We start from the raw sequence: 13772 nt of genomic DNA, 5'->3' as shown, positions 1-13772 counted from the left end.
CATGATGTGATGGATGAAGTCATGGGGATTACCCTTCGGCCGGAGGCCAGGCGTTGTCTACTGAATGTATGGGAACCAACTGATCATAATGTAACTCGGACGTTATGGGTCACCCTGGGGGCCATGATTGCTAAGAGGGATATTGCCCAGTTGTGGGGATCCCCGAGGGCGCCCACGATTGCGGCATGGAAGGAAAAATGTTTAGGGAAAAGACGGTATACCTAGCTCGCGGTAAACCCCGAAAATGGAGTAGAGTATGGGGACCCTGGAATGAGTACAGCGGAAATATATGTACACCACCTGTACTAGATGTCCCAGATGGTCTGCTATCTCCCTGAGCCTACATTCCACTATCGTTTTACATGTGTTCTGCAGTTGATTTCTCCCTTCTCCCCCCCACCCCCTTTTCCTCACCTACATTGAATATTGACTATAATGTGTTGTTTTTCCTTCCCCGTCTTGGAATCAGTACTGTAAATGATGTCTCCTCTTGCCTTGCTGTTTTGTATGAAAATTGTCAATAAAAATAAATATAAAAAAAGTGTATATTTAGTGAGCAATTAGTCCAATAAGATAAAGCGCCTAAAACAATATTAGTAATAGAGAGGGAAATAGTATGGTCAAATATAAGGGTGATCTGGCCCCAAACTTGCGTCCAAAAATCATGAACAAAAGGGCAAGTAAATAGTAAATGTTTTAAATCGGACCACATATGGGAGCAGGACCAGCAAGCATCAGATATGTCAACGTTCATCCTGTGTAGAGTCACCGGAGAGAGAAGTAACCTATTATATATATAAAGAAGATGTCTGTGTTGTGGTTGCCCCTCTAGAAGTTATTCTAATTTTGGTCCAGATTTTATTCCACATGGAAATGGACCATTCCGTATCCAGATCCTGTTCCCAGGCGTGACCTGGCGTAATTATGTCCAGTAATTTACTTGTGTGTTGAACTATGGGAGTGGATAATTGTTTGGGTTTCTGAGTGAATAAGTGCTCTTGAAAGGAGAAAGGACTAAGGTAGGATTGTTCAAGCAAGCCCCACAGTGGGAAGTGCTGTGAGGATCCCGGGATCCACCTAGAAGATTGACGCGGTAGAAACGCTTTGTGATAACTGGGGGAAAGACAGGAAATTTGCTCCACCTTCTAGTTTTTGGCTGTGTGAGTTTTAATAGACATACAGACCCTTTTATTGATCCAGAGAAAAGAAGGTAATAAGGAATTGATTTTCTTATTATTTGTTTTTTGATATATCTATTAGTATATTAGAAATAGTCTAAAATAATATGGGGAATAACCTCATCTTGATAGTATCCAAACGTGCCCAAAAGGAAAGATAGAGGGAATGCCACTCATCTAGTAAAGCAGATATTTTCAGTGAACATTTGTCTATATTAATGGAGATTGGTGATTTCATTGACAAAGTAAAGTACATACCCGGATATTTTATATGCTGGGAGTTCCATTTAAAGTTGGATATGTTAAAGTCATCTTTAAATGTAAGTTTGGTTAAGGGCAATGTCTCGCATTTGTCATTAATTTATATCCGGAAACATAGGAGTAAGCAGTCACGTCTTTTAGAAATGCAGGAAGGGATGAGTGTGGTTTCAAGAGAAATAAAATATCATCTGCTGCCAATTTAAGGTGTACATTGTTAAATGAAAAATCATGAAAGTCTAAGTTTTGGCGTATTTTAGATCAAAAATGTTCTAACGCTCGATTAAAAAGAAAAGGAGACCGGGGACAACCCTGTCGGACACCGCTTACCAAGTTAAAATATGTGGAAGTAAGCCTATTGGCAAAAATTGTTGCTCTGCAATTTGAATAAATGAGAGACAGGGGTGTGGAATTTAATAAAATATCTACTTGTCCAGGGGGAAGGTTGCTTCAGAAATCTACTTGTCCAGTAACAAAATCCACTTGTCCCTTTAGTGCCATGTAGTGTGGCGACAAATGATGGCAGCAGTCTCCGTATATAAGAGCTCTGATATAGCCTCTCTGATTATGCCAGGGCTCATACCATGGGAGTATTTGAATACTTGCGATCCCTTTATGTTGCCACATTTCAGCAGATCTACATACTGGGGCTGAAGGTAGTGGTACGCAATAGTTCCAGGGTTAGAATGCCCTTTTGATTCTGTGCAAACCTACTAACTTGCATGTTTTAAGGGTTTTCAACATCTCTTCTCTGATCTTTTCCCATACTGAGAAAGTTTGGAAATGTACTCCTTACAATGGCAGACGTAAACCTTCTTTCAGAGTTGGGAAAAGGGTGATTGGAGGGAAAGTGAACTTGCAAACGCACAGATGTTCGCATGAGCAAAGATACACATGCATATTTGCTCATGCCAAAATGCACTTCACAAATATTTTCTAGGAGTACTATTTTTTGTCCTACTTATGTAAATTCTTGGGAATTCACGAAAGCCATTTAGCTGCATTTAATGCAAGTACATATAACATGGGTGCACTTTTGAGACTTTCTTTAATAATTGGTCCCCTAATTTGGTCTGGCGTTGACCATGACGTTTTGCATTTATTAAAATGTTGTCTCTCTCTCTGTATCGGCTGGCTTCACTGTGAGTGATAGCATTCTGCTCTTTCAGATGAGTATATCGGCACACAGTAGTTTTTCTCAATGCCAGTAACTACTGTGGCAGAATATGCTATTTAAGACCAAAAACAATTGTTGCTTTTGCTAATGTTTGTTATAATGGTGAGGGCCCGGCAGGTCCCACACCAATAAGGTTTTACAAAAACCATGCCAAAACAATTCGCACCTTGACAAAACTAAAAAGCTGACCACCAATTTCACACCTACTGGCTTTGCCGATGCTTGTTTATTTTTGTTTCCCATAATGTTACTGAAACTGGTTACACTGATTTTCCACAATGAATAGTTTTGGGAAATACTAGCGTGCATCAACACATGTTACTAAATGATGCTGCAGCTGCAAATAAATGGTACCTGAAATTTTACAGTAGTTTAGCTAAATGTTTTTTTTTTCTTGCTTTCATTTTTTTATGAACATTTTATTTTGAAAGCAAAGAATCATCAATATTGCTTTCGAGGTTCTTCAAATATTTGCATCAAATCCGAGAGCATTCTTGGAGCATTATACATAGCCTCATATTGCTAAACTTTGAAAACGTGTGTACATGTTTCTATACTGGAACCACAGTCAGAAGTGCAGTCGGAGCTTACAACATTTACTTAGAGCGCTCACCCTAATAATACATGCTTTCAATTACTTAACCATAAATACAAGCTTGAACAGCATTAATATATGGATAAAAATATTACCTTAACTGCAGACAGTGCCCTTCCCTGTTCCATAATGTGGTACTGCAAACTAGCATCCAAAGGGTTTGTGCTGCAGGGGGTTGGGCCTACTTGTCCCAAGGACAAAATACAAATGAAAACCTGTTGCCCGTGGCCCCAAACAATATGTTCTGGGGGTCGGGCTATAGGAATTCCACATCCCTGGAGAGAAATTGAGTTTATAATTTTTGGACCAAAACCAAACCATTGAACCATTTAAAAAATAAATGGCCAATATACCCTATCAAACGCTTTTTCCGCGTCTAATGCAATTGCAGCGATAGATTCGGATATGAGATGTTTTGGACAGTATATCAAAAAGCAAACGAGTATTGTCTGTAATAAAGCGTCCTTTAATAAAACCAGATTGTTCTTTACCAAGTAATTATTTAACAACAAGGGGTGGTGATGGACAGAGTTTCTGAATTAAGCAGAATACTCTCACCCAGTCAAGAGATCAGGGCTAGATCCAACGCCGTTTTTTAGCTCACTGCACCATCCCAGTTCAGAACCTGGCTATATGCAAATTAGTCTGTTCCTGTCCCAGTGCATGATGGGAACAGGGCAAACCAAACTACCAAGCCAATTCTTACACTGGGAAGGAAACAAGCTTCCGGGGACCGGTTTCTGGCATTTCAGCCGTCGTCGGCCCGGCTTGCTTGAATCCTGATGGTGCAATGAGCAAGGGACTCACATCTGAGTATACCCTTCCACGCTTAGGGTGGACAAAATATTTAACAACAAGGGGTGGTGATGGACAGAGTTTCTGAATTAAGCAGAATACTCTCACCCAGTCAAGAGATCAGGGCTAGATCCAACACCGTTTTTTAGCTCACTGCACCATCCCAGTTCAGAACCTGGCTATATGCAAATTAGTCTGTTCCTGTCCCAGTGCATGATGGGAACAGGGCAAACCAAACTACCAAGCCAATTCTTACACTGGGAAGGAAACAAGCTTCCGGGGACCGGTTTCTGGCATTTCAGCCGTCGTCGGCCCGGCTTGCTTGAATCCTGATGGTGCAATGAGCAAGGGACTCACATCTGAGTATACCCTTCCACGCTTAGGGTGGACAAAATATTTAACAACAAGGGGGTGGTGATGGACAGAGTTTCTGAATTAAGCAGAATACTCTCACCCAGTCAAGAGATCAGGGCTAGATCCAACACCGTTTTTTTAGCTCACTGCACCATCCCAGTTCAGAACCTGGCTATATGCAAATTAGTCTGTTCCTGTCCCAGTGCATGATGGGAACAGGGCAAACCAAACTACCAAGCCAATTCTTACACTGGGAAGGAAACAAGCTTCCGGGGACCAGTTTCTGGCATTTCAGCTGTCGTCGGCCCGGCTTGCTTGAATCCTGATGGTGCAATGAGCAAGGGACTCACATCTGAGTATACCCTTCCATGCTTAGGGTGGACAAAATATTTAACAACAAGGGGTGGTGATGGACAGAGTTTCTGAATTAAGCAGAATACTCTCACCCAGTCAAGAGATCAGGGCTAGATCCAACACCGTTTTTTAGCTCACTGCACCATCCCAGTTCAGAACCTGGCTATATGCAAATTAGTCTGTTCCTGTCCCAGTGCATGATGGGAACAGGGCAAACCAAACTACCAAGCCAATTCTTACACTGGGAAGGAAACAAGCTTCTGAGTAGGTGTGGCAGGGTATACTCAGACATGAGTCCCTTGCTCACTGCTCCATCAGGATTCAAGCAAGCCGGGCCGACGACGGCTGAAATGCCAGAAACCGGTCCCCGGAAGCGTGTCTCCTTTCTGGTGAAGAATTGGCTTGGTAGTCTGCCCTGTTCCCATGATGCACTGGGCCAGGGACAGACTAATTTGCATATAGCCAGGTTCTGAGCTGGGATGGGTCAGTGAGCTAAATAACGGTGATGGATCAAGCCCTGATCTTTGGACTGGGTAAGAGTGGTCTGCTTAATTCAGACACTCTGTTCATCACCACCCCCTTTTCTGAATCCTTTACCAAGTAAGTCAGGAAGAAAGGATTCCAACCTCAAGGACAAGGCCTTAGAACATTTTTTATAATCCATGTTTACTAAAGATATGGGTCTGTAGTTTCTACAAAAATGAGGTTCCCTATCTTCCTTGGGTATGAGACCTATTAAAGCTTTCACAAAGGATCCAGATGATGTACCAGCACGTGAAAAAGAGACTATCCGATCTCGTTGCTTGGGAAGAAGCAGATGAGAAAAATGTTTAAAAAAAAATAATCTACCGTAAAAAAGTCCGGTCCTGGGGCAGTCTCTTTTTTGAGTGTATGTAATACAGTGCGTAATTCCTTTCGATGAGATATCAAGTTCCAATTAATCAAAATGTAGTTGTGTATCAAAGGATTTTTCAATAGAAGAAAGATATTCTGAAATCTCCTAGTCTGTAGGCATGGACTCCGGTGTGTACAAAGATTCATAAAATCGATGGAATTCTTGTAGGATTTCAGAGTCTTTGCATCTAGGAGATTTTTGATAGTCTATGATTGATTCAATGTTGAATTTTTTTTTTACCTCGATTTATTCTGGCCACCATAACATTTTGCACTAGATTTTAATAAATCTAGTGATGCATTTTCCTTAGAATCCTTATTGAACTTAAGTTTAGTTGCTATAATCTGACAGACATTCTTTCAATTTGATAGTATTGTAGGAATGTTACAATCTCTTTATTTTTGCAAAAAGATCTGTGGCATGTTTACGGGTAAAGTTTTGCTTCTTAGAAACGTAGTTGATGATAAAATCATGTGCAGCCGCTTTAAAAGCATCCCATATTATATGAAAGGGTAAGCTTTCTGTTTCATTAAGTTGAAAGAACTCTTTAAAAAAGGAGGTGAAAGAGGAGGTGAATATAGAGTCTAAAAGTACCGAGTTATTAAAACGCCATTGGGTGGAAATATTTGACTTATTAAGTATGTCCAATAAGATAGAGACAGGCGTTTGATCAGATATCAATATAGAACCAATTTTTGCAGATTGTAAGGATTGAGAAATGTTGTGGGATACAAAAATGTAGTCAATACGTGATTGGGTCTACTAATTTTCGCTATTGAGTAGACTATAAAAATGATTTATGGCTTTATTTGGTATGAAGGAGATCAGAGAATTACGGTCGATAAAGGGATTTACAATTTGATTGCAGTCACCTGCTAAAGTGAGATTGTCCTGGGGACATTGCAAGAGTTTCTTTGTAAGGTGAGACCAAAAAAGGGAGTTTCCAGTAGTTAGGGCATAAATGTTAAACAAGGAAATTGGAACCTTCCCAATCGGCAAATCAGTAAACAACCAACGACCAAAATTATCAGTTTCTTGAGAGATCAATTTAACACAGAGAGATTTGTGACAAAGTGACAACACTGTTTCTTTTACCATCCCCTGGGGAGAAGACTGCACCTACCCAATCTCTCTTCAATTTTAAGGACTCTCTCTGTAAGGTGTGATTGTCTTGTTCCTGTAGGTATCCTTTAAAAGACAAGGATGAAAAAGACCATAATGAGCACCAAGAGAGAGAAGATTCGGTCTTAAATTTAGAAATTCTTTACGTCTATCTGCCGTACTCTTGGCATAATCTTGAGAGAAAAATAATGCATGACCTGACCAAGATATGCTGGTTTTTTATATGAATGCAGAAAGGACTTGGAGAAGATCTGTATACTCCCAAGAAGTATAAAATGACACCTCTTGGACGTTTTGAACCAGAAGTATTTACTTGTTGACGACTTAATCTGTGTGCAAGTTGAATGTTCAGAGAGGTGCCTTCAGGTAGCTTTAGCACTTTGGGAAGACATTTTTTTTAAGAGAGTAAGAGGGTCTGGGCCCTCCGTTTTCTCCGTTAAACCATATATGTGCAGATGATTTCTCCTGTTTGTTTTCCAAGTCTTCAACTTGTTTCTGCCGAGAAGAAACTTGAGATTGAAGAGAGTTCACTTTGCTGTCAGACTGTAAGAGGAAACACACTGTTCCACCACTTGTAGACGTTCATCTGTTTGAGACTACATTTCAGTAAGGTGATGTAGCTTATTTTTCTTTTCCTCCATAAAAGGACGTAGGGCACACATTTCTTCGAATAAGAGGTCCATGGAAGCAGGAGGGGGAGACTTGGTAGGGGAGGGTGGGTCCTTTTTCAGACGTTTCGTGGAGGCTTTTCCAGAACTCGGCGGTACAGTAGCTGTGGTTGATGCAACGGCAGACATTGCATTTTTTGATTGAGATGCTCAACAAGATTCCATTGCAGCAAAGTTTGTGAAGACTGTGGAATTGTTAATGTATCTACGTGTTGGGGACAAAGTAGAGGGACTAAATCTCCTCCCTCTTCCCATAGGTGATGCAAAAACTCATTGAATAGCACCAACTCTTTAGTGAATACAAGCAATTATGATAATGTTAGAAAAAAGGATGAAAACAGAGTTTGATAGGACAGATTTATGTCAAAAATAAATCCAGATTTATGTCAAAAATAAATCCAGATGTCAAAAGCCTGGCACGGTGCTTGTAGTGCCGTACAAGGAAATGAAAAAAACAAGCAAGCAAAGCTTTTTGGATTTTTTCCTTTAAAATTACATTAATAATGTACCTTTAAAGTCTTTTGTTATTTTTAGGCATCCTCCCACATTGTAAGACCCTATAACTGGTAGGAACATCACCTCAGTACTCTGCTTCGTTAGTAAGAAGCGGTCGCCTCTCAAAATGGCAGCCGCTTCTGAGGGAGAGGACGTCATAGATAAGAGAAAAACACCGCTCCTTACTAGCGGCGTGCTGCAGTCCTCATTAAATTGTTGCCGAATGCTTCTGTCTGCCGGACCTGCATTTTGGCTAGTCTGCAGGCTCCCAGGACTGCGCAAGAAGCAGTCGTCTTGCGCCTCCTCACCGCGAGTTACGAGGAAGCCGGCATCTTCTTAGGGCCCCTGCATTTCCTTGTTGTTGATGGTCTTTCTTCCTTTAGAATCTCCATTGCTCTCATTGGTTAATTGTGGTGATTATGTCTGACTTATGTGTGGCACTCTAAAGAGCCAGGCCTAGGTGAGCAGCTTAGCAGTCTGCACTAAGGCAAGAATGTTATTGGGGTTTGTGATACCACAATAGTTTTTGTTTTAATCCAGGAGGCAGTGGTTGTCATTTGCACTTCAGGGGGCTGGAGAAGCAGCCTAGTTGGGTCCATAACTGGATTATCCCAAAAAAAACAGTGAGTGGAAATGTTAACGGTTTTGGTCATTCAACTGGCTGAGCTGTCCACCTTGCAATCACTAAGGGGATTGGATTAAGGCAGGGAGCTTGTTGGTGTTACAGCAACTCTTCATCGGAGAGGCAGTCAGTGCTCTATATTGACTATGATCTGGTTATATTTATGCTTGAGGAAAAGCATGATGCATCTATTGGCTATCCTTTATGTACACTGTTTATGCTATGTAATTTCTGTCTAGTGTGATCTTCTAGTATGTTGTTGAATTGTCCAGCAAACACTTGAAGGCACACTCATTAATCTGCCATTCCACTAATACCCCCGACATCATCACTGTCTTCTGTTCCAGTAATCAAACACTCAACAATGTAGGGTATGACTAAGTGGCCTCGATGGTAAATGAATATGGCTGACTGGCCTCCACAGCCCTATAGAAATTATGGTAATCGTATGCAGAACTGATGTAAGTGAAGCAGTGCATACAAAATTATACTTCCACAGCTACATTATTTGTCCCTTCTCTTCCTAATGTTCTGTCACCCTCTAATCTGATGTTGTTCATCCCAGGTGCAAAAGCTGCAACGCGCAGCTCTAAAGGATCCTGTAAAGTGTGCTGTGTCCTCGAAGTACCAGACCGTGGAGAAGCTTCAACAGTATTACCTCTTCATTCCTTCCAAATTTAAGGTGGGGACTTCTTCTCTTAACTTATCCCCAATATCCTCCTTGTTGAATGCTTGCAGTTTTCCCCCCTACTCTCCCTCATCCCAACCTGTACCTAGGTGGGAAATGTAGGTTTTTCAGCATGGATGTCTTCTAGATCCCCATACTATGCATATATCCCTCAAACTATTGGTTGGAGTCAGAAAGTGCTAAAAAAAGATTTTTTTTCTTCTAATGTGTGTTTGAAACCAGATCCATCTGGCTTCGGCTGCCACCCCCTTTGTGTGAGTGCTAGATTATTTTTTCCGCCATGGAGATTGGAAGTGCCTTAAAGACTGCTGCGAAAATGAAGCAACACAAAGATGCAAGAAAGGACTCCTACCAGAGGGGACATAGGTGTTGTGAAGGAAGATTGCATTAGGGGGTAAATTAAGTAGCCATTCCCTGCCTTTTTAAAATTCTCTCTCGAGGTATTTGGAAAATGTGATGCAAGAAACTCATGCTGCACCGGAAACCATAATGGACAAAGTAAGAATTTACTCTTTACTATATTATAGGAGCAGGAACCCACGTGACCTGTTCCATGCTTGAGCAAAGACATTTTTAAAATGCAATAAAAATCTATTTAACAAATTCTGTAAATATCAGAATCTCAAACATGCCTATTCTTACTGCAATGTGCTGGTACACACATTGTGTTCTGTTTTATCTTGCTTTTCAACGCACTCAAGGGTTTTTTGTAGCTGCATTTGAAATGTATTACAGTATTTCTTGGGGATATTTACTTGCTTCCCAATCTTTCCTTAGTTTGCAAACATTACTAAAGGCTTAGTCCAAGGATGTGCTCTAGCCTTCACAGTCTTTAACATTGACAAGAGAATATGGCTGGTTAAAGAGAGTTTTGGGGATCTCTAACAATTTCATCTCAGTGGTGGTGTTTCCCCCCAGGCATCAGACATGTTGGCATAAGAAACATTCAGTTTGTATGCAAGACACTTTTGTTGCACAGGCAATAAACATGTAGTCACAAAGCAAATTCCATGCTGCCCATATGGAGCTCATATCGGGAAGGCTATGGCAAGCGGCTGTGAAGATCGTAAAAATTACCTTCATGTCGGACAAACATGGGTGCTCCACAACGGGGAAGTCTCCAGCAAGGGATAAAATACTCCATAAATTGGCTTTCAAGTCTGGCGCAAATACCTCATAAATCATATGCTTATTTCCAGGAAGCGCATACCTATCTGCCCTTGAACCAAGGGCAGGAGGCCAGAATTACAGTTCCAGAAAAGGGAAGAGAGGGCTGCATTATTCTGTTGAACTTTGGCTTCTCAAAGGCAAAGTAGGGACTAACACTTTTTAACCACAAGTATATTTTACATGCACATAAGTGTTTTTTCTTTCCCACAGCTATACTAGATAACATGTAGCCCTCAAAGTAAAAGAACATGTGTGCCTAAAGAACACACTATATTGACAATTGCAACAGTTACCAGTTACTACAACCATTTGGTAAAATAATTTGCTGCATAGTATAAAGCGCAAGCAATGGGAGAACAAAAGTTCGTAAGGCAAGTACTAATGCTCGCACATGGGACGCTCTTTCAAGCGAACCACAAAGAACTCTGTAAACCAGTGGCATTGGTATCTTTTCTGTGTCGTAACCTACTGTACAATAAGCATTACAAGAAATCACCTAACAACCCGTGATCACAGGTACACCCCCATAGGTACATGGGCCCCAGATGTGTACAAGCACACATATAGCCTTCTACAAATCATAGGTACACCCAGTTAACATTCTGGGTAATAACAGGAGTGGTTGTTTCTGCTCCCAACAGGACAAAATGTCACTGTTAAGCTCAGCTATAGGGAACAAAGCTAAAGTAATGCCTATATAGAAATAAAGTAATCTTTACAAGTTCCACACTGCAATATGCCTAATTGCATTGCTGTAGGCAAGCACAGTTCAGATTATTTTATACCCATGGGACAGAAGAAGAATAATCTTTATTGTATTTAGTTATTTAAAACCATTATAACAGTACAAAAAGAATATAATTGATAACATTTTGTTATTTACAACTAAAAATATCACTGTTCATTAGGTGCATCCCCAATGTTACACCATTCTGAGTTCCAGTTGCTGATTTTCTAAAACTTCATATTCTTTATATACACTATTGATTTTTTCTTAATGATCATTCACGGTCACAATTTTGATGTATAACAGCACATTTTTAAAACCATCAATAATTAATTTCTCCCAGAAGTTTTCTACAGATTATAGGGACAGTTCTTAGTCCTGTAACCCAATGTTTGAAATTTCCTTAAATAGAGTTGTTATGAACTTTACTCCCCTACAGTCGAGGGCAACTGAACATCCACTTAGCTAGATGATAACGGCTTGCCGGCATGAACGTATTCCCATGCCCTTAAATAATGATTTCAAAAGAATTTTCCTTTGCCCCAAGGGTACAGACACATAGTAAATGAATTAATGTTTCGTTGTTCTATCCACATAATCTACAAGATAGATTCTGTAGTTATTTATTCCAGGATGGGACAAAGTCCTTAGATTACATAATACCAAACTGGAATAACATCCCAGGGGAAAATCTGGGTAACAATAGAAGGGTTGTTTTCTAATCCCAACATAAGAAGTCACTATTAAGCTGAACTATAGGGAAAACTCATGACCCGTGAATGGGGACACCAAAGAAAGCAACAATAAGGCCTGGATAAAGATGGATACATTTTTATCAGTTGCACGCCTCATTTTACACAAGTTCATTGCTGTAGGCAATCGCAGATTCCAAGGCATGCATGGATGGTTTTTCATATATGTAGTTACACAGAATGAGGACATGTAATAACTCTCTGCCTCTACACATTCACATGTACAGCAGTTAAAGATCATGGACTAATGTTGTTCGCAAACCTGTTTGCACCTACTTTGATTTCAACCTTTCTTTCCGGGGAAAAGCTTGTATGGCAATTCCATACACTATCCGAATACATCTACTCAGTATACTTCTAGTGAGGGGATGGTCCTCACTGACATGGGAAGACTTACCGACCACTAGTAACAGATTACATCCACAAAGGCCACACAGCACCTTTTTTACCAAGGGAGCCTGCCCCCCCCCCCCCACCCCCCCACACACAAAGTAAACATGCAAGGCTGTACCTCGCTAATTTATTACTAAACAAGGTGTTTATCACTAAAGACAAGGGGCTCTTCAGCTTTGGTTAAGAAATAGTATTTTCGACCACATGGTGGGCGTGGCATCCCTAACAATTATGATTGTTCACACAGGGGGGAAAAGAAAAAAAAGCAAGAGCTTTAATGAGGGCGACGGATCTCAGCCAAAATGGGGCGTGTGACCCCAAAAAGTGCAAGTCTGCTCCTTTCAGAGACACTGATCTTGACACCATAATAGGCCGGTGAGTCTTCAAAGGGGTTTCATCACGACCTCCAAATGTGCCACAGGGGGTCGGCAACTGGGGTTGAATCCGACCTCTAAATGCTCCACAAAAATATGGTGGGATGACACTCCACCACCACATCAAGCACATTCACCCATACACAAACCATGAACGATCACCACCTCAAAGCATACATATTATATACCGAGGTAAAGCTTACTGGGGCCATACTTTAGGGTCCCTTACAACCTCCGACCAGGGCCTTCTGCTCAGCATACTCTATTCGGGCAATAACCTGCAAACTCAGTTCTTACTGGTTTGCTTTTTTGTTACAACGCGCATACATGTACATCTTTAGAGGATTAAAAAGTGCACCTTTCAAACTGTATTGCAAAATAATAAATGCTTACAGAGTTGGGACAGAACATACTAGTGCAATTAGTGGGTCCAAAGCCCACGGTGCACGGGAAAATTAAGGGTAACGTAACCCAATAGGCAGGTGTTAGTCATTTTTTTTTATATATATATTTTTATTAATCATAACACGAGTAGAAATGTCCATTTCGGGTATCGTTGGTAGTACATATTACAGTGGCGAACGGGCAGATGAATTCGAGAAATACACTACAATTGTAGGCATCCGAAAAGTATCAGTACCAGCCGGAGCTGGGTCAAAACAATACAATACAAATAATCATAAGCAAACATTATCAGAATCTGCCCACCAAGGATACAGGATATAAAAATGGACACTCTACACCCGAATATGCATAACAACAAGCTCAGGAGAATATGCCACATCTCTTGTGAAGAAGGGAAAAGGGAAAAAGATAGGTCATAGAACAAAATAAAGGAAAAATAACCCCCCCCCCAACCCCCCACCCTGCACCCCTGCGGATGGCTACGACCTAACCCCACTAGCAGCGTGCCTGTCGCCCCCTAAACTACACCCCAAGGAAGGGAAAAGATGGAGGAGGAATGTTTTACGATATGATGCGGGCTCCCGGACTCCACTCCCCCCCCCGCCGCGAGCAGATGTTCCCTACCATGGTACTAAGCGAGGTAAAGCAGGCTTATAAACAAACTGATAGGGGAAATCACCAAAAGAGAAAAGACCATCCCGCCCAGCCCCAGACACCACAGAGGCAGCAAATCCCATTGTCGAACACAGT

The 13772-nt window shown here is 41.1% G+C and overlaps 1 protein-coding gene across 1 annotated transcript in view; it reads left to right on the top strand.

Moving 5' to 3' along the window:
* Positions 1-13772, top strand: part of DDX47 (DEAD-box helicase 47) — a 229183-nt gene that overhangs the window by 149237 nt on the left and 66174 nt on the right. The window contains exon 7 of the mRNA XM_078640767.1: positions 9079-9195. Within this exon, the coding sequence (XP_078496893.1) occupies positions 9079-9195 (117 nt within the window). The remainder of the gene's footprint in view (positions 1-9078; positions 9196-13772) is intronic.

The sequence above is a fragment of the Lissotriton helveticus genome, chromosome 1_1, assembly GCF_964261635.1.
Source record: "Lissotriton helveticus chromosome 1_1, aLisHel1.1, whole genome shotgun sequence".
Classification (NCBI taxonomy): domain Eukaryota; kingdom Metazoa; phylum Chordata; class Amphibia; order Caudata; family Salamandridae; genus Lissotriton; species Lissotriton helveticus.
The sequence above is the reverse complement of the archived record's forward strand: the minus strand, read 5'-3'. Positions and strand labels throughout refer to the sequence as shown.